Source organism: Aythya fuligula, chromosome 1, assembly GCF_009819795.1.
Source record: "Aythya fuligula isolate bAytFul2 chromosome 1, bAytFul2.pri, whole genome shotgun sequence".
Classification (NCBI taxonomy): domain Eukaryota; kingdom Metazoa; phylum Chordata; class Aves; order Anseriformes; family Anatidae; genus Aythya; species Aythya fuligula.
Genome location: NC_045559.1, coordinates 96,832,705 through 96,858,533, shown reverse-complemented (window position 1 = coordinate 96,858,533; position 25,829 = coordinate 96,832,705). Strand labels below are relative to the sequence as shown.

General features: G+C 43.6%; 1 protein-coding gene across 1 annotated transcript; it reads left to right on the top strand.

Annotated features, from left to right (window-relative positions):
• Nucleotides 1–915: 915 nt before the first annotated feature.
• Nucleotides 916–9,972, top strand: DUSP27 (dual specificity phosphatase 27, atypical). The gene is made up of 5 exons (XM_032207570.1): nt 916–1,028; nt 3,137–3,231; nt 3,813–4,044; nt 4,767–4,984; nt 7,148–9,972. Exons 1-5 carry the CDS (start codon nt 916–918, stop codon nt 9,970–9,972), a joined length of 3,483 nt encoding a protein of 1,160 aa, XP_032063461.1.
• The last annotated feature ends 15,857 nt before the right edge of the window (nt 9,973–25,829 follow it).

Genomic DNA, 25,829 nt, shown 5'->3' with positions numbered 1-25,829 from the left:
CCTCCTGTAAGGAGGAAACGTGGGGAGGCCCGTCCCACAGCAGGGAAGGAGTTAAACACTTGACCAGCTGCCGTCTGTGAGGCACTGAATTCTTTCCCCCTGCAGTCCAGCAGCCAGTGCTGGGACAAGGCTATATTTAGAGAGCTGATAAAGGTTTGGTGCCGACAGTTGTCCTGCCCCTTAATGAAGAAGCCACAGAGTGAGAGAGGGGGCAGCTGGTTTCTCTCTCCCTTGTACTATTCCCTGCCAGGTTTCCTACCCTACTCTCTGGGCTCCTTTGCTGTGCCCCTAACCAGGACCTATCCCTTCATCCAGACGCAGGCGGTAAGTGCCATTTCTTTGCTCCCGGCCTCCCCGCTTGCTGCCCTGTCAGCAGTAGCTGCTCCCACCCAGGGGGGTGGCAGTGGCTCCATTTTCATGGCCCCCGGGTGGGCATGGCAGCCTCCTAGCTCCAAGGACAAAGTCTCGAGGGCTAAAGCTGGCCGAAGCCATGGCATTGGCCTGAAGCTTGAGGAGCGTTTCATGCTGGGGAGGCGAGGTCTCATGTTTCTTTCCCCTGATGCTCTTTGCGGTCCCGGTCTGGCAGTGTACAGCTCTGTCCAGAGACCGTGCACGGAGGGTATAGAGTTTCTGCCCCACCACCCCTTCCCTCCCGGCTTCCCTGTGTGCTTACTCACAGGCAAGAAGAGTTCCAGCACTTGCTGGGCACCAGCCAGGGAGCCTCACGAGGACACGGGATCGGCAGGTGCCCTGGCAGAGAAGTCATTACGGCTGGCTCACCACCTCCTCGCTCAGAAAGAGCCTTGAGTCCCCACTGCCTGCCCCAGTGGCCGGGGGACGCCGCTAGCCTCGTGCCACCCGTAACGGTGCCGCGTTGCGTTGTGACTCCTTCCAGCAGATCCTCCCTCAGCCGCCATGGCCAGCGGCGGAGACTCAGACAGCGAGCAGGTGGTGCCCGATGAGGAGGAGGAAGGCCCGGACGTGAGGGCGGTGCAAGCCCACTATCTCCGCAGCCCCTCGCCCAGCCGGTGAGTGTGTGTGGTGGTGGACCGCCTGCCTTTCTGTCCTGCTCTCCGCGGAGGCACTCGGGTCAAGTGCGTAGTCTGTCTTTCTGCCCGTCGTAAGGACCTGTGGGTGTTTTATGTCCATGTTGGGCCTTCCCTGCCCCAGAAAGTCTGAGGGTCTCAGGATCTGCGTTTGGTTCACAGCCATCTTTAGCTACAGTCTTTGGGCACTGAACAGGAGGCCGACACTGCATGAGCAGGAATAGAGTTACTGCAAGAAAAACAAGCATGATTAGATGTGTTTTTCCTAACATGAGGAAAGAAATCAAAGAAATCAAAGAAAGAAAGAAAATAAAGACAAAATCCTTATTTCATTTAACTACACATATTCAAAAATTGTTTAGGAAGTTCACTGAGCTCACATAAAGTAAAATTAGTTATTGATCCTCATAAATCACTCTCCTCCTGATGACCAGTCACTCAAAATGAGCAGAAGCACCTCTCCAGTTTATTCCCTTCCCTTCCCTTCCCTTCCCTTCCCTTCCCTTCCCTTCCCTTCCCTTCCCTTCCCTTCCCTTCCCTTCCCTTCCCTTCCCTTCCCTTCCCTTCCCTTCCCTTCCCTTCCCTTCCCTTCCCTTCCCTTCCCTTCCCTTCCCTTCCCTTCCCTTCCCTTCCCTTCCCTTCCCTTCCCTTCCCTTCCCTTCCCTTCCCTTCCCTTCCCCCTTTTTTTTTCCTTGCTGTTCGTACCAAATACAGTGATGAAAATGCCAAGGTCTTCTCCAAAGTGAAACCGTTGAAGCATCCAGCTGTTTTGCAGCCCCATGGATGCTTCAGGCAGCTACTGGTAAAATCTGTGGCTGTGGTGGCAGATTATCACGGACTGTTATCTTTATATTGAGCTTTGAAGAACCCTTTATAGTAAATGAAATTGAGCGCTGCAAATTTGTCTCAGCTCTTGTAAACAAGACTCCCCGTGCTCATCTCATAAACTGCCTAAAAGAGGTAGGAAAGGACTACTTTCGGTCATGGTTGACAAGTGCTGGAGCCCAGCAAGCCAACATGGATGAGCCCACTGAGCGGTTTCCAGTGGCGGTGTCTTCCACTTTGAGTATGCAGCATGAAAGCAGTTTAGCTGCCTTGCTGCATCCTGATTGCACATTAATCATCCTCCTTCTCCTGCATTAATTAAACACAAACAGTGCATTGCAAGTACAGAAAGGCTGCATTTCCAGATAGCTTCTCTGAGGGCAGCAACCTTGTACTAATGAACAATATAATCTTTGTGGAAGAAAACATAGAGGGCGTACCTCAGGGAAAATGCTGGGGCAAAATATTTTGTTAAGATGGTCTAAATAAGGGCAGAAGGTTTGCTTGGACTGTATGGACCCAGATGGGAATATATGTGTTTTCAAGACTGTGGCCCATTTTTTCTTAACAAAGATTTGTGTAAATCACTCTGTGTGCCAAAAAAATATCCTCAAAGGTATTTGTGGGCTTCATAGTTGTTTCTGACCCCCAGTTAGGCAGCACTGTGTGACTGAAGAGCCTTAGCACAGGTTCGTGCTGTGAAGTAACCAGTGTACTGAATACTCAGGTAGAGATTCATAGCCTTCAATCACACTGCTTGTATTGCAGTTTGAGATAACTCAAAGGGTGCTTGCAGACAATTAAATAACAGAAAAAAATGCTGGTTTTGTATCATAATTAGTTTTGAATTGCTTAATAAATTCTAAGTAGGACAATGTTTGTATCTGTCTGTCAAGGTGGAAGCTACTTGTGAGTTTATTCCCTATGGTCTCCCTGTCTCAAAACCAGACATTGATCCTCTCTACCCAAAACCTTCTCCACCAGTCTGTTCACTTGCACCCTCTGCCCACTGTAGCTCCTCTCACCTGAGACCTGTCTTATCCTGCAAGCACTGGATAACAGGGCATATTTAAAGCCTATAGTATCCCTCTGGAGAGCAGTATGAGGGCTGGGAGAAAAGCTGGGGCTCCCCTTCTATCATCAGTGGATCCTCTCTGCTCCAGTTCCCTCTTGCTCTCCTCTGGAATGGGTAAAAGGACTAAAGTCGCAGAGATGGGATCCCAGTAGAGGGCATTTACCTAATAGGAAGTGTGGTCGGTTGGCAGGTATTCGATAATATCGGACACTGATACAGAGAGCATCTTCATGGATCCTATCCATCTGTCATCTGCTGTGGCTGCCAAACAAATAATCAATGAAGGTAAGAGAAGGAAGTGTGAAAGAAAGAAGTAAGTAAGAGACTTGAGTTGAAGTTGTTTTGCCTTTTTCATCCAGAGACCTCAAAATGACAAAAAAAAAGTGCCTTTATGAGCAAAATCATGCTTGAGGCAGAGGTGAAAATCACAAAAAAAAAAAAAAAAAAAAAAAAACAGAAAGGTTTGGTGATTTCCTTTGAAGTTGTGCACTGAATCTGTGGCAGAATCATGTACTATGGTAGTGAATACAATTTGAACGCTTGTTGCTTGCTGCAACAAGCTGTCCTCTTCCATTCTTTTGGGGCTAAAATGAGTGTGCACTTAACTCCCGAGTCTTTGGCCGGGTCTGTGGACTGAGAGGAGAGTGAGCTATGCTTTTCTCATAACTAGCTATCTTGAGGCTATTGTATAAGCATGCACATGCATACATTGCAGACAGGATGGTGTAAAGTCATTGGGGAAAAAAAAAAAAAAAAAAAAAAAGAAGTCTCCAAGGGTTGTTCCGGAAACAAAGAATGTCTGGTCATCTGGTCATAGATTTGCTTTGTTTTTACATGTTTTTAGTTACATTGTCAATTTATTCCAGAACTGAAGACGAAGGACATCAAGGTAGATGCAGTGTGTCCCAGGATGTTAGAGTCTGCACAGCAGTTGATGGTGGAAGACCTGTACAACCGAGTTAAGGAAAAGATTGATGACACCAGCTTGTTTAACACACCGTGTGTGATGGACTTGCAGAGGGCACTTGTGAAGGACAGGCTGGAGACCCCCAGAGACGCTGTGGATGAAGTCTGGCCTAATGTCTTTATAGCAGAAAAGTGAGCATCAGCTTCTGTCATCCTGTTGCGTGAGATTCCCAGTGAAGGGTCAGATGGAACCACTGAAGGCATAGCATATATTACATGTATCTAATACCTTTCATCCCCAGACAGCCCCAAAATGTTTTTTAAAACATTCTCACAAAGATCTCTGAGTGCTGGAAAGTAAATACTTGTAGAATACAGTTCAGCAGCTTTCCTATGCTAGTTTGATGCTTCAGACAATTTAGGAAAGGTAAAGGGAAATGAGCCCAAATTAAACTCTTCTGATTGGAATTTGGCCCTGAAATTGAGACTAAAGTCCTTCTTATGTGAAGAGAATTAAAAAAGAAATTCCATAGCAAATACTGAGTGGAAATGGCTAGAAGGGGATAAGGGGATATAGTTTAAAACATCAATTATAGGGTGATAAAAATGGAGAAATAAGTAAACAACCTGAACCTAAGATGGCAGGATAATTTTACAACCAAGCTGGAGTTGAAACTGAGCATGCTGTGAGTGAGTGTGATACTGGTGAGTGCAGGTTTTTCATTTTCTTTTGCCGGCGAGTATTGGAAAGAAATATCTGCAGAACCCTCAAAGGACCTTAAGGTCTGAGAAGAGCTGCGTATTGGATGAGTGACGCAGATTGGGAATTGGGTAGCACTTGCAGCAGACAGCTTCTTTCCCACCTGTAATAGGTGCACTGATATCTAACATAATTATTTTTTTCTTTTCTGAAGAAGTGTCGCAGTGAACAAAAGCCGTCTGAAGAGACTGGGGATCACACATGTCTTGAATGCAGCTCATGGCACAGGTGTATACACAGGACCAGGCTTCTACAATGGTCTGAATATCCAATACATGGGCATCGAAGTGGATGATTTTCCAGATATGGATATCTCCAAACACTTCCGTCCAGCTGCAGAGTTCCTGGATGAAGCACTGCTGACTTACAGGGGTAAGAGGAAAAGATTAAACTGGTTCAGAGTGCTTGGGAATTAATGGGTGGAAGTATTACTCTGATAAACAGCTGATGCCACATCTGTAATTGGGTAGAGGACAGATTGATTGTTTTTTGCATACAGTTACGGTGAACACTTCTTGCCCATTTCTGCCATGCCTCATACAAAACAGAAAGGGGACAGACCAGTGAGAGGAGGCAGCCTGGCAATCCCTGCTGCAAGCCCCTTTTCTTTGGAATCAAACTGGGTGCAAGCCACTTGCCTCAGCGGCTTTGAAATCACCCTGCTATTGCAATGAGATGAAGCACTGCTCCAAGTTGTTATATTACTCTACGCTCTGAGTCTCAATTTTGCAAGGATGCTTCCTACAAAAGAACAGGCTGGCTTACTAGAACAAAACAAAAAAGAATGGGTTGAACCCCTGGGTGTCTGCACCCAGGCTATTTTATAATTTGCTGGATGCCACTTCTATGGCAAATGATACTTCTGTGGGCCTCCAGTGTAGACTGGTCATTTTGTAGCAACTTCAGGAGACAGTTAGGAAAATCTTTATTAAACCCAATATGAGAATGAACACCAGAATCGGTGATACTACTGTTGTGTTTTTTTATATGTATTAAATGCATTTAATTTCTGTAGAGAACAACAGGTTCCATCTTAGTAGAAGTGACAAGAAGAAAAATGAAAAGTTTTGTTAGTTAAATTAGGATGTAGTTGCATAAGACAAGTTGAGCCAATTTTTATAGCTCACCACTACCAACAAGGGGAGGGACGCTCTACTCTTCTATGTTATTACTCATAACTCCCATTTCTTCTCCGGGCATATTACTGATTCTTACTCTGTGCCACTGCTGACATTCATCAACCATTCAACTCACTAATACAGCAAAACCAACTGCCCAACAGGGAACAGAGGGTTTTTACTGGGCTAGTGAGTTAATCGGATCATCAAAGGGCCCAGTGAGTACCAGAGACAACACAGGGGAGGATGCAGGGGGAGAGGAAAGTGTAGAAAGAAAGCAGAGGAATGAGATCTCCCCCTTTTGGTGAGCTGTTAGGCTTTACTGGCTGTTAAAACACTGGGGAGGCATCTAGGGCTTTTGGTATGAAGGTACAAAAGACATGTTGAGATTGTAGGAATAGGTACATTAAGTAAATACTTATGGTAACACATCATCAGTCAGGAAGTGGTGTTTAAACTGGCTTCATTAAGCTCCTGTGCAAACAGCACGTTGATAAATTGGTGTTTATCACACATCTGGGAACAGTAATTTCAGTTATTTGCAGTCTAGCAAAGCCTCATTTATGCTCTCTTCATATTTACAAGCTTTTCTTTAACTATAGTTTGCTATAAAACTAACTTTAAAAGACAATTCTTTTGTGCCAAAGCTTAGTTTTCTGCAAGAGATGATTTCTGTGTAAATGGCCATGAAATACAACAGATCCTCAGATTTAATTCTAGCTCTTCCAGTCACTATTGACAGAACAGTGGGTCCCAGAAATACGGAGCATCTGTATTGTTTTGTCAGAGTCAAAATCAGCTCTCTTCTGCTAGTTGTTTGGTCATCCTGTTCCAAGATATGTTCTGGCTCTGGCCACCAGCCAGTCTACATATAACTGTCTGATTGTACGTTCCAAACAGCAGATCTGGAAAAAATACGATTAATTTAATATAAAATTGTATTTACATCCTATAATGTGCCTTATAGATATTAACTTATTTGCTTATCCTCCCAATACCTTCCTGGAGGCTAGTGCTAATATCTCCTTTTTCACTTATAGGGAAACTGAAGCTTGGAAAGCTTAAATGTCTTGCCCCAAGTCAGCCAGGAAGTCAAGAATACTGCATTGCTTGTCTTTCTAATACCTGTTATAAGATTTTGATTATCTGGGGAAGTGTATAGGTGAAAATATATTGTTTAGCTTGTTTTAAAATCTGCATGACCACAGCTTTTGAGACTAATATTTTTTGTTCTCGTGTATGTAGATTTCTACTGAGATAAAACTAACAATAAATATTTACTTTTGGTTTCAGGCAACAAAACATATAATCTATCTAATTTTTAACAGTATTCAGAGAATGTGTTTGTGCTGCATAACAGAGCAACCTCTCTCTATTACTAGAAATAGTTAATTACTTTTATATTCAATGTCTGTAGGAAAAATCCTTGTCAGCAGTGAAATGGGAATCAGTCGCTCAGCTGTGCTGGTGGCTGCTTACCTGATGATCTACCACCATATGACCATTCTGGAAGCTCTGATGACTCTGAGAAAGAAGCGTGCCATTTACCCCAACGATGGCTTTCTCAAACAGCTAAGGGAGCTCAATGAGCAGTTGTTGGAGGAACGAGAGTTGGATCATACTGGAGATGAAGATGTCACTCCTAGTCAAAGTCCTGTTGCCCATGCAGGGACATCTTCCCGGCTGTCTGGAGTTGGGGATTCAGAAAGCATCATAGGAGCAAAAGCCCACTCCATCACAGTAGAAGAAGAGGACACCAGCAGCATGCTAGGTAGTGTTAGGAGCTCTTCATCAGTGGGAAAAACCAGCTGGGCCTCAAAACACTCCACCTTCATCAGCGAGGAGGAAGAGGAACGGTTATATGAGGAATGGAGGAAGAAAGAAGGCCTGTCTGTAAAGGAATCAACAATTAACCATGGAAGAAGAACATCACCAACATTTCTGGCTCAGGAAGGGGAACAATCTGAGGAGGATGTAGAACAGAGAATCCACGACTGGCAGCGCAGAAATGAGAAATACCAAATGGGGGATCCACCCAGGGACGAGGATGGAGATTCCAGAATGGGAGGAAGACCTTCCCCATCAGGTGAATTTAGTGATGTTGAGAGTGTGAGCAGTTTTGAGATCCGAACCCTAAAACAACAGCTAGAAGCCAGTAGCTTTAGCAGGATGAGGAGAAGCCGCACAGACTCTGTGTCTTCCGAGAGCACTTGGGACATGTGGAACCAGAGGCTCCTGGAGATTGAGAAGGAAGCTGCTCAAAGGTATCATTCTAAGCATAAAAATACGGGGGAGAGGCGATCCTCAGAAACAGGAAGAGAGGAGAGGGATGTGGATGAGGAAAGTGTATTTTCAGACAGCAGTTCCTTTTATAATTTCTGCCAAAAGAACAAAGAGAAGTTGACTCCTCTAGAAAGGTGGAAAGTCAAGAGGATCCAGTTTGGCTTTCACAAGAAGGATTTAGCATCATCCTCATCTTCTGCACCATCTCCAACTGAAGATGGCAGACAAGCAGATGGAGAGGAGACTGAAGGAAAGAGTTTGTCAGATATTAACCTGAGTGCTTACCAAGCTTGGAAAATGAAGCGGCAGAAGAAAGTGGGCAGTGAAAGCAAGGAAGAATTTGTGGAGTTTGCCAAAAGTGAAGATTCTGCTTCAGCTAAAAAGAAGCAGAGGCGTATAGAGCTACTTGAACGTTCAAAGAAAATCTTAGAAGAAAGCCAGTCCATGTGTAGCTGGGAGACAGACAGTACAATGAGTGGGAATATCCCACTGTCAGCTTTCTGGAGCTCAGCACCTTCTGCAAACGGTACTGAGGATGCAGCTTCTACACTGAGCATGCAGACAAATCATTCATCTTTATCCCAGACCAGGAGCAGCACTGGGGTAATGCAGCCGAATACACCCCTTCCCAATCTCCAAGTTGGCCCAGGTGACACAATATCCATGGCAAGCATTCAGAACTGGATTGCTAATGTGGTCAGTGAAACCATTGCTCAAAAGCAAAATGAGATAATGATGCTGTCCCGTCCATCGTCTGCAATGGCCTCCAGCATAATGTCAGGAGACTTTGGCAGGCGTACAGATGATGATAAGGTTTCCCTTCTCAGTGCTCAGAGTGGCTCATCTCTTGCTGCCTCTCAGCTCCGCCAGCAGGACATGCAGAGGGCTGAGTCTCAGTCTGTCCTGTCTTGCAATTCCTCAACAAGTGCAAGGACAGACGGGACTAGTTCAAACATGAAGACTACTCAGACAAGCAAACCACTGTACAGCCTCTTTGCTGATGATGTTGACCTAAAGAAGATCAGGAGGAAGGAGAAGGAAATGCAAATGGAAATGAGAGAGAAAATGTCAGATTATCAAATTGAAAAGGTGGTCAGAGACAATAAACGCAGCACTTTGTTTAAAAAAAAGGTGGCCAAAGGAGAGGAAAATGAAATAGAAGATGACACAGAGAGTACAAGAAATAGCCACAGGCACCCTTTGCAAGCAGATCTTGATAGAAATGATACAACCTTTGCTCTGTCCAGTCAATCTGCAAACACAGGTGCACAAAAGTCAGAACTAGAGACTGATATTACAAAGTGGCTCAGTGGCCTGAAAGCAGAGAAAGAATCATCATATCATGATCGAAGTGAGAAGTCTAGAGAGAAATATAGCAGGTCATCCAAAGTTAGAGAGATGGATTCTGAAACATCCAGTTACAGATTTTCAAGATCCCAAAGAGAAGAGCTAGACAGCTGTTCCTCGTATGAGTCAAAAGGAGATTCACTGAGAACCATGTCAAGATTTTCCTCTGCTTCTGCAAAAGAGGACAAAAAGATGTATACATTCACAAGGTCAAGGGTCAGCGAGACAAGTTCTGGAGAAAAGAGCCCGGAGCTGCATGGTTTCAGCCAAACACCTGAACCCTCCTTTGACTCTGAATCCCCTGAACCATCTACACAGAGTCGAGTCAGATCTCATCACGTGGAGGCGTGTGAAGAGGAGGCCAGGTCAGACGTGTCAGAATTTGGAGCTAAGAGAAAGTTCACCCAGAGCTTTTCAAAGTCTGAAGAGGATGGAAAGAAAGAGGCAAAAGTGGAACTAAGCGAAGAAAGATTTGCATCTAGACAGTTCTCTCAGTACAGGAGAAACATGCGGAAAGAGGAGGAAGAAATGGATGATGATGCTATTATTGCTGCTTGGAGAAGCCGACTAGAAGAAACTACTGCAAAGCTCCGGCGGAGAAAGGAAGAGTGACCAAGAATCAGATTAGAGGAACACAAGCAAAGTCCCAGAGTCCCAGAATCACTCATCATTATATTTCTGATAATCCTTTGTGGTTTGTAGGGCATTTCCTGCAGATAGTTTTCTTCTTAATCAAAAGCGATAAAGGGAAGAGGTCAAGTTTTGGAAGTGTTTGTGGTTTTCAGAAAGAAGATGCTAGTATTAAATGATCAATGTAGGTAGGAACACAATGTTAGAAGCCATTAGGAGCCAGACGATGTTTCAGCAGTAAAGTCATGGTAGCATCTCAATTCAAAAGACCAATCAAATCCCATTTTGATTATTTCAATTTCCTAGTCTCGTTACAGACGGACATATTTTTTTTCTAGGATTTTTTTGATCATAAAAAGTAGAAGCCAACTGCTTTTTCTAGGAACTTGAAGAATGTTCCTCTCTTAATCAGTTTTACTTTATACCGCTGAGAAGATATTGCTAGGTAGGCTCCATTTCCTACACCAGTCTTATGAATGTCTACAGAAATAAGATTGTTCTGGGGAATACACATACTGTTTTCTTTAACTGAGTAGCTGAAGCAAAGTGAAATACTAGAAAAAAGAAAATGCCTCCTTCTTTTCAGAAGTTCAGTGCAGTAATGAATGTATTCCTGTGGTACCATTGTTCTCATTAGACGGAGTCGTCTTTGCTCCAGTATGATTGGTTCCTGCTAATAACTTTGGGTCAACAAAGCAAAAATGAAGTAGTACTACCATCTCTCTAAAAATTGTGCTCTGATCTAGTTCCAGATTCAGAGTTAGGGCTAGGACTAGTGTTGGGTTAGGCTGGGTTTCTGGAGTACCGGCTTCAGTTTGTTGTATGTATGCAGCTCAGCTGAGTCTGCTTTTATGTCTATAGTCAGATTGTCATGTCTTGATTTTCAACACGTTTGCCTTAAAAGAAGAGAGTGATACACAAACTGACCTCATAATAAAATGATGCATAGCTGAAGTGTTGGTTGAAGGCACTGTGCAAAGACGTACCTAAGGACAAAATGTATGCCTACTGAATGTGGTACTTTGAAGCCTGCTTTTAGGAGGTGGTAGGTTTAGTTGCTGTGTGACAATTAATGTGCTCTTTGCATCGTGCGAGCTACAGAGTCCATTTTTCAGAGCGAGGGAAGGAAGGCAGCTGAATAGGCTGCGGGAACGGCCTCGGGTCTTCCTTGCCCTGCTGAGCCTCGTGCACGTGAGAACTGATGGCTCTGCTGGGGCTGCCACAGTGTCATTTGCGGGGCTCATATCAAGACACTCTGTCTTTGACATGTCAAAGCACCCAACTCTTTGTCACCAGACAACTTCCTCCACCTCTCTCTTATAAACACCTAAGCCAGTTTCTCCTCTGGAGATATATGTTTGCTTTTCTGTACAGACCGTGCTTGGAAACAACAAAACCCTCCGGCAGAGCTGAATATAAAACAACAATGGAGGGATGATGCTACAGTGCGGCATTGCTCTCTCACGGGTAGTTTTGTCTTTTGCTTTCTCGTCATCTCTTCTCCCCCTCACTGTGAAGCTTAGAGCTCGCTATTAGCATTATGCTAGCACCTCTCACTAGTTTAATTGTGTAATATAGACAGTAATCTCCACAGGGCAAGGGCCTGGTCTTTATCCTTCTCTATACGATGCTATGCACATCAGCAATGCTATCTAAATAATGGTTACTGATAACAAAATGCAGCTGCCAATTTTCCTAAACTTAGAATCGTTTCTCTCAACTATAACTCACTGATTGGACATTATCCCTGCTTCTCTAAAGATAAAGATGACTTTCTGACAGCCAGGACTAGGCAAATGATAGCTGCTTATTGTCAAGTGAAAGGAGTCTCGAAATCAGGTGATTGAACAATAACAGGGCTAGAAAAATAAGAAAAAGAACATATTTTACTCGTGTCAGGATTTTTTTGAGTAAACTCAGATTACATTTTTGCAGTACATAAGGAACACTGTCTTGTTAATGTTTCGGGTATCCAGAGGTGCTGCAAGGCTTATAATGCACTTCTACTATGATATAATATATAATACAATATATCCCTTACTTCTGCATACTTCCATGAGGTTTTTTCTTTAAAGTAGTGACATTTCTGGCTTTGATACACATTCTGAGATTTTATATTGAATTTCTGCAATGTGCTAGGATAGGCATTTTCTGCTTTTCTTTACCTCTGGTAAAGTTGTTCTGTGCAAAACAATTTAATGCTTATGCATAACTGGAGCTTGCTTTAATTTCAATCTAGAAAAGGTCTTAAGTATAACCACGTGATCCGTCCTCTGTCTTCTCACAACAGTAAGCAGTTACTTAAGTTTTGACGGATCAAAGTGAAAGTGCGCAATACCTTCTGGCAGTGAATTTACTTTTTTATCAAGGCTGGTTCCCTCTGAAAATCTCTCTCCTGCTTCCTAAGGCTGGCTGCTGCTCTCAACAGAAATGTCTGTCCTCTGCAGGTACTGTAGGGGGCATCTCACACTGTAAAAGATGAGCATCATATGATGTAGTAATTGGTTTCATTTTGCACTGCACAGCACAGCCTTTGTTTGGGTAGCATTTTGATTTAAACAGTAATCCAGGTCTGCCGCACAAATAAATTATTCAAGACCGAAGGGCAGAATATGGTTCTGTAACAAGGCTGAGCCAAACCATCCTGATAGCGAGCTTTGACCCTTCTGGGAAAGGGTTAAGTGGGTTCTGCTGACTCACTGAGGTAGGTGGCTTATTAGTTCGCTTGTCTAAAAGGGAGATAAAAATGGTTTGCCGGGGAGAAGCCATCTAGGATGCTGGCTGAGCAGTCATGAGGGAGAAGCCTTAGAAACAGCTGAACTTTATTTTCTTATTGCTTATATCCTTGTTAATAAAGCCAAACCCCCAAAGCAATAAGGGGGTGGGGATAATTTTGGACTCCATTCACTGTATGGCCTGTGCTTGAAAGCGAGTTGGGAAAGGCTCCAGCTCACAGGTATAAATTACATGAAACAGTGACATAAAGACCTTGCATGGTGAAAATATTAAAGCATTCAGTCATAAGACCAATAACCAGGAGAGACAGAAATGAAGAGGTTGAAGGCAGGCTAGAAAGTCAGGTTTTAAGATGAGAATTTAGAAGGAGGTAAGGAATCACTGAAAGAGGAGAGGTCTGCACAGATTGTTTCAGGTGACCAGAGCTGCAGAGGGAATGGTTTTTCAGCAATGACACTAGTCTAACATTAGACTAAAAGAGTAGGTAAGTATCCAAATTTATCTGGGAAGAATTTTTCAGCAAAGATGCACTGGGACAGATATTATTGCTCAGCCTCGCTCTGCTGCTGTAGGCAGGAGGGTGTTTTTTTTTTTGTTTTTTTTTTTAGCATTGTGTAGTGGAAGGTGAAAGTGCAAGGAGCATCCATACAGTCAGTTAAGAATATAAACACGGGAACATCAGAAAGGCTATATGGGGTCAGACCAAAGGTCCATCTGGCTCAATATCCTGTGTCTGGTGGAGACCAACAGTGAATATCTAGGGAAGAATATAAGAGCAGTGATATAAGTGATATTTCCCCAGGATGATCTCCCAGCTTCCAATCATTTGCAACTCAAGGACTTCCTGAGCCAGATGTGATATTTTTGTATTTAATAGCCCTCGATAGATTTTCCTTCCATGGAGGTGCCTAATCATTTTTGAGTTATAGCCATTATAGCCTTGTACCTGTTAGCCTCCATGATCTCTCATGGCAAGAAGTCCTGTACTTACTATGCACTGAATGCTAAACCATCTGCTTTTTTCTTTCTGTTCTGAACCTGCTGCCCACCAGCCTCCTTCAATGCCAAGATACTAATCCCTGTGTAGTACCTACATGCTCCACAAGACTTTACCCACCTCTATCATTATGCCCCATCCTTACCTCACCCACCTCTATCGTTATGCCCCATCCAACCCATCCTTAGTTGTCTGTTTTTCAGCCTAATTAAATTTCTCATTCCTCATTTGAGAGTTGGTCTATGTCTACGACTACCCTCACCATTCTTCTTTGAACCCTTTCCAGTTCTACTTTATCTTATTTGAGATGAGGGACCAAATCCTCACACAGTATTCATGGTGCAGGTGCAGCAGGGATTTATCCTGTGGCATAATTGCCTTCTTTTTTTTTTTTTTTCCCTCTCTGTTCCTTCCCTGTTAACCCCTAACAGTTTGCGTAGTTTTTGGCTATTACTGAGCAGCAAGGTGACATTTTCATGGAACTATTCATTATATCCTCAAAATCTTGTTGCAGGGTGGAAATGGTCAGCTCTGAGATCATCATTTTCTAGATTAATTTTTCTTATGTGCAATGCCTCGCTTTTATTAACCTTGAACTTCACCTGCCATTTTAGTGCTCGGTCTCCCAGTCTCATTAAGTCCTGCATTTTTTCACACCTGGCCTCTCATTTATAGTATTCTGTTTCCTAAATGTCCTTTGAACAATGTAGAAACTTAGGGTATATGGGAAGCAAAGAAGTTAAGGAGGGATACATGAGTGAGAAACACATTTGATGTTGGTCCAAGTGAAGTAAGAAGTAAGAAAATGATGAAAGCTGGAGAGCTTGGAGATATGAAGAATCAGAAAAGAGATGTAAAGACAATAGGCCAATTAAGGAGCAGGTCCACAGTGGATGGAGAAAGCAAGAAATGTATGGAGGCCAAAGAGGCTAATGCAAAATATTCATTTGTTTAGATGTGTTAAAATTTAGTGGGAAAGGTTATGGGGCAACCTCTTTGGGAAGGAAGGAGATGGTAGGATTTACAGAAACTATAAGTTTGTAGGAAATAGGAAGAGGACTGTGAGAAATGGTGACAGACATCAGTGGGACTTAAATGATAAAATGGCATCTGCGCTACATTGGGAATTCAAGTGTGGAAGAAGCAAGTTTGTAAGGAAGTGGAAATGTTTCCAGAAAGAATTATTCCTAATGTATCAGCTGCATTCTGCATGGTAGTACTGATAGGGGTAGGGCCGTGGCCCACTTCCCCCCCTCCACTCTAGGATTTTCAGGGCAATTTGATTTATTGCACGTGGCATTAGTTTAGACTGGGTGATTTTAAAAGGCGTTTAGCACCATTTTCTTTTTATACAGTTCCTTGAGAAATGCTTACACATTAGCTGTAGTGGAGAGCTAGCTGAATTGTAAGATAAAAAGTTTTAGCTGGGCATGGTTATGTTGCATTGTCTGTCTTTTCTTAAAGCATTTCACCAGAATATATTGGATATATACATTATAACATGAAAACATAGCATCCATGACCTTCCTAAATTTATAGACAATCCAGCAGAGATGCAGAAAGCATGGGATTAATATGGTTTAGGGCTTGGAAACAGAAATTGTATGCTCATATGTTCCTGCAAAATCTCTTTGAGAGCTACCTACCTATTCTATGGAATTTCACTTGTCATTTAGAAAAGTAAAAATGTGTTAAATTTCTGGCTGTTTTAGTTGTGAAGGAACCTTCAAAAATGTGAACAATGTGTAACAAATAAACAGTTCTTTAGAGAGATGGGATCATAGCTCTGAATGGTGTGTGTATTGCCCCAGTCATCTCACCAACGCTTTAAGTTGTTTGCCTGGGAGTAATAAGTTAAATATCAACAAGTTTTGTTATATTGTTCTTCATGTAAAAAGTGGAGAGAGGTTTAAAGTAGGTTGTACTAAGGTTGTTCATTAGGCAACTAGCATTGCCAGTACCAGCATAAACAACCTAAATGAACACCCTGTCACTTTGCCTAACCCTATGAACATAAATTTTTTGGACATGGAAGAATTGTATCTTTTTTTTTTTTTTTTTTTTTTTATTCAGGACTGCCTTTTGTTCTTTGGTACATTTTATTGTGTTCAAGAGCTGATTTCATGTCACTTCCATCTATACCTCTGTTACAACCTTTTACTAGCTTCTGAGCTCAGTGTTTTTCTGTGACTGCTGCTCCTCTACCAAAGGGTGCGCACACACAGACACAAAGGGAAAACATCATCTGTGAGTCACAAAAGCAAGTAACAATATGGTTTCAGTCCTTCACAGGACCAACAAGTTAATTTTGGAATGTCCATGGCAAAGTATCTAGGTGTAGTGGTGCCAAAATCACCTTAGGGTTAGGAGAAGGTACAGCCTGTCTGTGCTTTGAACCTTTCCCTATGAATTGTGTTTCAAGGGGTTTTATTTGCATGGATCTTTAAAATAGATAAACTTAATCCTTACACAAAAAAATGTAACTGCTCCCACAGATGATTCATACCTGGGAAATTTCAGACAGAATGGTTAACTTTTAGTTGTGACCTGGAAAACACAAATGAGTATAATGGAAAACTAGCTTCATTGTTAACTGTGGAGAGAACAATGTCTTTCCATAATCAATCAATCAATCACTTAGTTTTTTCCAGTGCACCCTTCATGCCAACATGCCTGAATGCTTTACGGTCATTAAATTAAATCAAAGAACACACCACAAAATGGACAAGGCCAGATCAATAAATCTTAAAACCTGATTCAAACTTACCAAGGACTCTGAACAAGTAACCATGAAAGGAAGAATGATTCCATTCAGAAGGGCATGTGTGCGGGTGTAAAACCGAACCAAGATGTAGGTGATGCTAGCCAGAAAACAAAAACATTTAAAGGAAATGATCATTCTTACAGCATCACCCAACTACCACGCACTCTACCCAGAACACATGGTCTTAGAGCCTTTTTGGACTTCTGAGTGACATTACAGAATAACTGTGGTGGTGAGGACTATTTACAACTGACCAGACAGCTATAGGCTTCAGGTTACATACTGCCTAACTTCAGATATTCACCTGTTCCTGTTCTCTGCATTTGATTATTGCAGGACACAGTATCAAAGAAAGATGCAGCACACGCCATCTGGTATTAAACATCGTGTGACTCCACACATCTTCATGGACCATCCTAGCAATTTGATCTATGTAATCACTCTGTACTGGATGCAGATCCAGGCCAAGACCTTCAGCTAGTTTGGCAGAACCTCTCTCTCTCCTTGTTTCAGAGAAGAGCTTTATGAAACCACAACAGCCTTTATGAAACTACCAATTAACGGGAAGCTTTGTACATTTTGCTTGTACAAATTTCTCAGTAGCTGCCACAAGCTATGAAGGTTCATTCACAGAGCAGATAAAATGACCACGGGCCTAACTACATCCCAAACCAAATGCAAAACCCAGTTCTTCAACTTAAACTTGCCTCCCTCCATAATTTTGCAAGGCATGTGCTCCTTAGTCTGTGAATTGGATCAAAAGTATTGCCTAGAGGCAAAGGGTCAGAGGAGATTCCACACATGAAAAGCAGGAGGCCCTCAAGAGGGTGCAACCTCAGTTGCTGAACAGACACCACAAATAGCATGGATAAAAGCCCACATGAGACTCTGGTGTGTGAGCAAGCAGAAGCTGACAGTTGCCCCTCAGGAATACAGTATAAAGCTCTCACTTCTGCAGGAGACGTGATCTGAAAGTCTGCTTCCTGGGAGCAAGCAGACCTGACCTGTTGCATGGTGCTGCAGTTGCATAATTTAGTAGTTGTCACGATTCATCCCAAGGTGAGTGTTCTTGGTCGGCGGTAGTAGACAGATAAAATTTGTAAGTCATTAGGGATAAAAGGGCCTATGCAAGAAGAGGTCAGACATTATCCTCATGACTGGCAGAAGGGGTCCATATTAAAACAAAGAAGGTATTTGATTTTCTTTTGAACGTGGGCAGATGATTCCGACCCACCTGCCCTTCACATGCTCTGTCTCTCCCCTTCTCATCTCCTCTCTTTTGAAACAGATTTAAGTCCATCTACTTTTATATTTTCAAACAAAACTCATAAAAGGGCCATAAATATCATGACTCGCTAAAATGAAAGCTGTTTTCTTCTCCTCCCAGGAGACTCCTGCCAGAGAGAGACAGAAAGAGTTCACCTCTTTGAAAATTCCCCCCTCAGTTGAAGTAAAGCTGGTATCTAAGAGCAGTCTTCAAGGCTTTGTTCTTATCATCTTGACCCGGCTTTGTACCGGCTTCTCTCTGTGTTGCTGGTGGAAGTGTGAAGGACGGGGTGAGGGGAAGGAATTTTGGCTATCACCGGCAGAGCAAGGGTCATGCTTGGAGAGGGATCTCATTGTGGCTTCAGAAAGTGTTATAAACTCAGTGCACCAGCAGAAAGAATGAAGAAACTCATTCCCCTGCTGGATCAGACCAGCGATCCACCCCTTCTCTCTCTGATGTTGGCCAGAACCAGATGCATCTTAGAAGGTACAAAGAAAGCTTAAGTGGGCAATTATGGGATAACCTGCCCTGAGTCAAATTTTCTCCCCGCCTGGCCCAAAGCCCTCCTTCATCTCTCTGCCTTGGTTAGAGTTCAGGTTTCTGCCCTGAAGCATGACGGCTTCTCTCCCTTCCAAACTGCTTTTCATCCTGGCCTGTCTAATGCAACTTCCCATGACAGTGTTGTGATGGGATGTATAGGTCTTGTCCATTGAGAGTCCGTGACAGATCACAGCCTTATTGGAAAGCAAGGCAGAGAGGTGAAGAGAAGGCAAGGGAGGAGAGCATAAACTCAGATGAAATATCCATCAGGAAGATGGAAGGAAGAGTGAGTGGCTGAGAAACTAATTGCTGCCTGCTGACCTGGGCTGTGGAGATAGCTTGCAAGTGAGCATTTTTGCTTTTCAGAAATTTCAGCCTGGAGCGCACTAGGAAATTCAGCTCTTGGTTGAAGCTAGTGTTCATCAATACTTCCCCTTTTATATATATTTTTTATTACAGCTGTAGAAGTATTAGAGTAGTGCTGAGAAAACTATTCTGTTACATTCTGAGGGAGCTTTTTCCTCCGCTGCAGTTCATTACTCATTTCTGAAAAGGAGTATTGGAGTAATTGGGAGCTACTAGACATTGAACGCCAATGAAAAACAGGTTGTTTTTCTACTGCCTGAAAAGGATTTGGGAACCTAAAGTCAGGCATTCCTCTGTAGGACCTCGTCACCTTCGTATGAACAGGGATGGCTGCTCATATATCCCAGGTAGAGCAGAAAGCTTATCTGACAGGTCAGGGTCTCAAATGAAAGAAAAAGAAACAGGAGGGTCATTAGTAAGATAATCTAAACCAATGTGTATTTTCTCATTCAAGCTCATTTCTTCCTCACAACAAAAAGGAATCCCAGTTGTGAGATAGCATCATATTGTAAACAATAGAAAAAAAAGTCTGTCTCTTGGAAAGCATCTCCTTTGCTAAATCCTAGGGATCAGCTTAGTAAAGTGTTCTTTTTGTTTGTTTGTTTCTGTATTCGTCCTTCTTAACACTGGAAGCAATATTATTTTTCCTACAGGCTCCCTGGAGAGGTGGCTGGGATGTTTCTTTCCAGCAGTAGACCTCTGGCAGAGCTTTGCGTTTTCTGCTTCCTTGGGTGACCCATGCCCAGGCTTTCTCAGTGCTAGCTAAAAGATTTCCCCCCCCACTGGCTACAAGGGATGCTAGAAATGTAGGATTTTAGTGCTGGCTATTTCTCATGCCAGATTTTCTCTGCTGAGCAGATACGTGGGTGAGCCTTTTACTTGAACAATCTAACAGGCAATCTGTAGCACAACAGAGCTGTTACCCTTTTAAGCTGCCATTTACAAGTTCAAACAACTAAGTATTTTCTTCTAATCCCATAACACAGTACCACTGCCTGGTATGGATGGGGTGATAGGAATATTATTTCTCTGGACTGATCTCATACATGTGTCTGCAGCTCGGTCTGATGACAGCTATATACCATAAAATAACCCCTCACGTCATCTGCAATCTCTCTCCTCTATCCACAACTAAGTCCCCTTTATAACTCCATTTCTGCCATGATGACAACAATGCAGCTATTTCAAGTGCATAGAAATTGTGAATAACTTGCCTATTATTTTTCCTAGTCACCTTTCTCCTCATCTCTCCTTCAGTTATGAATGCCTTGGATAAGAGAGCATCCTTGCTTAGCACCTGGAAATTCCTTAGCTCTTTGGGGGAGCTGCAGTAAATAAAAAATGATGCTAGATTCTATTTTCACTCAAAAAAAAAAAAAAAAAAAAAAAAGAGCCATGTTATGACCTGATTCGGTGTGATTATACTGTAAACAGGCCATAAACAGTCAAAGGGAAAATAACCCATAGTATTCACACCATTTAGAGACTGTGTATTGGTAATCAGTTTTCCTCCCCGCTGTTCAAAATATTTTCCAAGTATCCCTGAAACTGCATTGGCAGCAAAATGTGGCCCAATTCAAGGGCTTTAATGCTATTGCTAAGTGGAAATGATTTTTCTCCTAGAAATTTTCAGTGAAATAGTCTCTGTTTTGCAAAAAGGAAATCACAGCTATTCCACTACAAAAGCATTAGAAACAGGCAGAGACCATCAGAAGTATTTCTGAGAAGTCAGACCCGTGTTTTCAAAAAATTCGTCCAATTAAGAAAAAAGTAGTGATGTTGAATTTCAAAGATAGAGTGGCGTTTGCTACGTGATGATGTCAAATATTTTTTGCAGTGTTGGTTGCTGAAGTTAATAGGGAACATAGCCTCCATTTTATACACGGGGGGACAGGAACAGGTTTTTTTTGTTTGTTTGTTTTGTTTTTTTTCCTCTAGCTCATTTTCCACCCTTTTTCCAATAATTGTTATACTTTCCTTGTCACACAGAAAATGAACATTTTAAACCAGTGGTTAACTTTACCCCTACAACTACAAACCTTCTTCAGGAAGAGAACTGGGCCACCTCTGCCTGTCATAACACTATTGAAGAGCTGTGCCTGATGACCATTTCTAGCCTTGATGCAGACAGACTTATCCTCCCCTTTGTGGTGAAGTTTTTTTTTGTTTGTTTGTTTGTTGTTTTTTTTTTTTTCCTGATATCCATGCTGAACACTTCCAGATATTTCTCCTTTCCGACCTCTTTTTATGTCTCAGCATCCTTTTGGACGTTTCTATATGATAGAGTAACAGCTAAAGATGTTATGTACGTTTTCTCCATTAGCATCCAGAGGTTTTCACCAGCACCCAGGCTCCATTGTAATAATACAGCACAGAGCACAATTCAAGATGTTCTCACCCTAAAAGAGGTACAAATTAAATGAACAAAGTGGGCCCAGGTTGGGAGAAAGAGCTACAGACTGGGAGAGGAATGGTTGGAAAGCTGCCAGGCAGAGAAGGACCTGGGAGTGATGGTTGATAGTCGGCTGAATATGAGCCAGCAGTGTGCTCAGGTGGCCAAGAAGGCCAACGGCATCCTGGCTTGTATTAGGAACAGCGTGACCAGCAGGGCTAGGGAGGTGATCGTCCCCCTGTACTCAGCTCTGGTGAGGCCGCACCTCGAGTACTGTGTTCAGTTTTGGGCCCCTCGCTACAAGAAGGACATGGAGGTGCTTGAGCAGGTGCAGAGAAGGGCGACGAAGCTGGTGAGGGGCCTGGAGAACAAGTCCTACGAGGAGCGGCTGAGGGAGCTGGGCTTGTTCAGCCTGGAGAAGAGGAGGCTCAGGGGTGACCTTATTGCTCTTTTTAGGTACCTCAAGGGAGGCTGTAGCGAGGTGGGGGTTGGCCTGTTCTCCCACGTGCCTGGTGACAGGACGAGGGGGAATGGGTTTAAGTTGAGCCAGGGGAGTTTTAGGTTAGATGTTAGGAAGAACTTCTTCACTGAAAGGGTTGTGAGGCACTGGAACAGGCTGCCCAGGGAAGTGGTGGAGTCACCATCTCTGGAAGTCTTCAAAAGACGTTTAGATGTAGAGCTTAGGGATATGGTTTAGTGGAGGGCTGTTAGCGTTAGGTTGGAGGTTGGACTCGATGACCTTGAGGTCTCTTCCAACCTAGGAAATTCTGTGATTCTGTGATTCTGTGATTCTATTTGAGACCCAGAAGCTGAGCCCAACGTTGTACAAGAATAGAGGAAGTCTGCTGGAAAAGTTCAAAAGACTGAAAATTCATCTCACTAACAAAGTCATTCTCCCTGAGCAATCACTCAGCTGTACGTGGCACAATTAAATACTCGCTGGCCTCAAGAGAGCACAAGCATGACTCTAAACTAGTGATTAAGGCGTTCGCCGGAGAGGGGGAGACATATGTTCCAGGCCTTTTTCCAGAGAATATACAATGTGAGAGAGTTAAGGGTTCATTAGTGCAGGCTTATCCCCTCCCATGTGAGCGCTCCTGACCGCCAACCACCAAGCTGCACTTCATCTTTCTGGCCCAAAGACTACTGAAATAATCCATTCCAGGGGAAATAGTTGACATGGAACTCGCTAGCAGCACCCCAGAACAGCTGATAGTGAAGGAAAAGAGCCTTCCGCGTCCACACGCACACAGATTCGGCTTCTCCTGGCACGTTAAAGCTCCATCTGCCATCTTCTGAGATGCCTGAATGCTGAGCGGGAAAAGAGCCTGCCGACAGCTGTTGCTCACGGGCCGTGTCCTGTCTGTGGGGAAGGGTTGGAGTCAGAACCTCAGGTAGAGGTCAGGGCTGTGGGATCAGGCTGGAAAGAAGCAGTCTCATGTTTAGGAACTTCGTTGCAGTCTTGTGTTTAGGACTAATCCAGGATAACGTCAGGGCAGCACACAGGCATCACATCTCTGACATCACATCTAGCGGCAACGTGGGCATGTCAGATCAGTGTGTTGATTTGACATAAAATTCATCTTTTGGTAGAGGTGAGGGAATGGTGTTAGTGACTGCCCTGTGGCCACCCAAATCGCTGTCTCTGAGATGAAGGAGTCATCATGACTCTGTCTCGGGCAAATCCCCAGATGCACCAACATAAAACTCCACTGTAAGACTGGAGCAGACCTATTCTTTTCTTTTTGCTTTGTCCTGTTTTCCCAAAAAGCCTGCTAATGCCTCTGGAGTACCGAAGCTCCAAGCCCAATGTAGACTGGCTTATATTTCCCTCAGCTCTGAGCATGGCAGCTACAGGGCCGGGATGAATGCTCCCCCTCCCTTATTCTACTACATGGACTGTTACACACCATAAAAATGGGTTCCTCACAAAAAGAGCAGAGTAAGACATGGTTTGGCTTAAAACTAGCCTGCTTATAAGTTAAATCTGTTATCCATCATATGTCTTTTGTTCTGTTGCTTTTATCTTGGTGGAAACTTTTCCTGGTGACTCCTCAGGCATTCATCAGGCCCTGACTGGTGAAAACTGGTGAAAATAAGCTCTCCTCATGTCACAAGCTGTAAGAACATGTCCTTGGTATCTTGCTGTCTCAACCGGGGGCGGGATGGACTTAGAGAACCCCAACTAGAGCACATCGGTCCAGTGTTTTTTCCTGTCCTCTCCTGCACAATTATTTTGGGGACATCTACTACTCTAGGCCAGAGAAACTACAATATCAACACCCACTATTTAAGCTTTCCACTCAGATCTTTTCCTTGCAGTAGGGACTCACACACTGTCAAAGTTGACAGCGCTACGCCGGTTTATTGCACCAGAAGACCTGGCCTTTTCTTCCCTCCCATCTCCTGAGCTCGGCTGCTCCCATTATACGAGCCCCGGTTCACGACTGTCCTTAATAAAATCTCTGTGCTCCATATGCTCCCTCAGCCTCACTTTGATTAGTGCTCCCGCAGTCTTCCTCACGGCTGACGTCGGGCGCGTGCACAGCTCTGCAATTTCCCGACAGCCCTTTTCAAACGCTGGCTTTTAATCAGGCTCTGTTTTACCAGCACTTCTTTCTTTCACAGTGCCTTTGAAGCGGTGCCGCTGTTAGTGGTGGTGTTCCTTCTCCACTGCCCTTTTTTGTCATTTCCATGCAGAATTTCTTAGCTTTTCAGATGCTCTTTTTTTTTTTTTTTTTTTTCAGATTTATTATTATTATTATTATTTTCTGTATCATGATCCTAATTTCCTTCAGGATTTCTCCTTCCTCTCCTGGGAAATTTGTCTCTATTTCTGGCATCTGTCCTTCCTAACCCTTCTCCACTTTTTTTTTTTTCCCTTTCTAAAAACAGGGGAAAAGAATCCATTTAATATTTTTCTGTAGTAACGTCTATCTCATCTGTCAATAAATTACCCTTTGCCATCTCTGGGAGACCCCTTTGTCTCCCTTCACTGACCTTATTCTGTACCTTGCCTGTCTTTTTTTTTTTTTTTAAGGGAGGATGCAATATCCCTGGGCTGTCATTCCATGAAGAACAGCTGTCATTCCTCCCATAGTGCCTGCGTGTGCATCTGAGGAGGGAGGGGAAAGGGAGGGGGGAATTAGGGGAAGACAGGGAGCTGCCACTGGGAAATATGTTGGCCCTGGTCACAGTGGTGAATGTTTTTTCATTCATGATATTCAGCTGGCAATTCTGTCTCTTTCTTCTAGTGGCTTCAGACATTGGTTTTCTGACTAACAGAAAACAGTTCTATATCTGAAACACAAGGTATTTATTAAAGTATTTATTAAACACAATTTTAAAAGTCATTATGCGTATAATTAATACGCTTATAATTGCTTTACACTTTCCGCAACTGCAAATGCTCCATCATTGTCAGAGTTGCAGTCTGATGCTACAGAGTAGGATGCAGGAAGCGTATCCATGTGGCTAAAACGCACGTGACTTTCCCAAGCGTTTTCAGCGTTACAAACCCAAATGCTCGCTGATAGGGTTAAAGAGCACGGTGTACTCCCGCATGCAGCTAGCTAGCTGTGCAGACCTGCATGAGGAAGGGATGAATCCTTGAACGCAGTAATTTCTGTCCTTTCCTTGCCCCTTGTGCCGTGTGAAGCACTGCAGGCTCCCAGGGAGGTCATCACGCATGCTGGACACATGAAGCATGGATGCAAGTTGCTGTCTTTCTGCCCCTGCTCCCCTGCACAACGTAACCATAAACTAGAACAGTCTGGGAAAGCAAATTCTGGCTTTGATCAAATGCCCATGTCTTTTTACCCATATCTTTAAAGAAACAAAAGAACTGAAAGAAAGCTATTGAAGGTGCCTCACCTCTGTAGCATCTGGTAATTACACTGCTAAATGCATTTATTCTCACAATATCTACGTGAAGTAAGGAAATTCAGTTATTACCCTTATGCAGGCATCCAGCAGAGTCTCAGAAGCTCTGTCCAAAGTGACCTGAAGGCACAAAACACAGCACATGGCCCTCACCCTCCAAGCATCTGAACCAAAAGCCTGGCATAATGCACTGTGACTCGTTTGACCCACCCCGACATTTCTTTTGTTTGGAAACCAGCACACAAGCACCAAGTGTGTGCCACAGGACCATGGTCGGGCCAAATCCAGACACAGACAGGTACCCTGTGGACCTGTGAGCCCACAGGTGGTCCCAGGCCCCACATTAGCCAAAGAACTCACATTCAACCAGAAAAGTGTGATGTACACAGCAAACTTGCCATTTCCTTGTCCTGTGCTAGCAGGACATCGGAAGAACATCTTTTCTCTTAAAAGCACTACACTACTTGTTTTACAGCTGCTTGGTGAGTGCTGTCTGGTCTGGCCCTTTCTCTCCTGTCTGACAGCTCTGACTAACAGACTCTGTTGGATTTAGCTGCCCTAGCTGGCAAGGTAACCCATCTCCCCAGCTGGGGGCAATAAACTCCTTATTCTCCACAGTGATATATGTTGATATGATCCTGGATTAAATCACTCCTTTCTGCATTTCTTGGTCCAGGATATCAGAGTAAAGTGGTACCAGTGGTGGTTTACATTGGTGCATCAGGCTATGAGCTGAAATGGTTAGCAGTGGACACACCATTTGTCCAGCCACCTCTTCTTTGTGTTAACTCCCTGCGGCACCTCAGCAAGGCGGGTTGAAGACAGCAGTTTCTTCAACTTCTCCGGGGTGAGTCACTAGGGCTTGGGAACCAGAGCCCTCACTTTCCTGGGACAT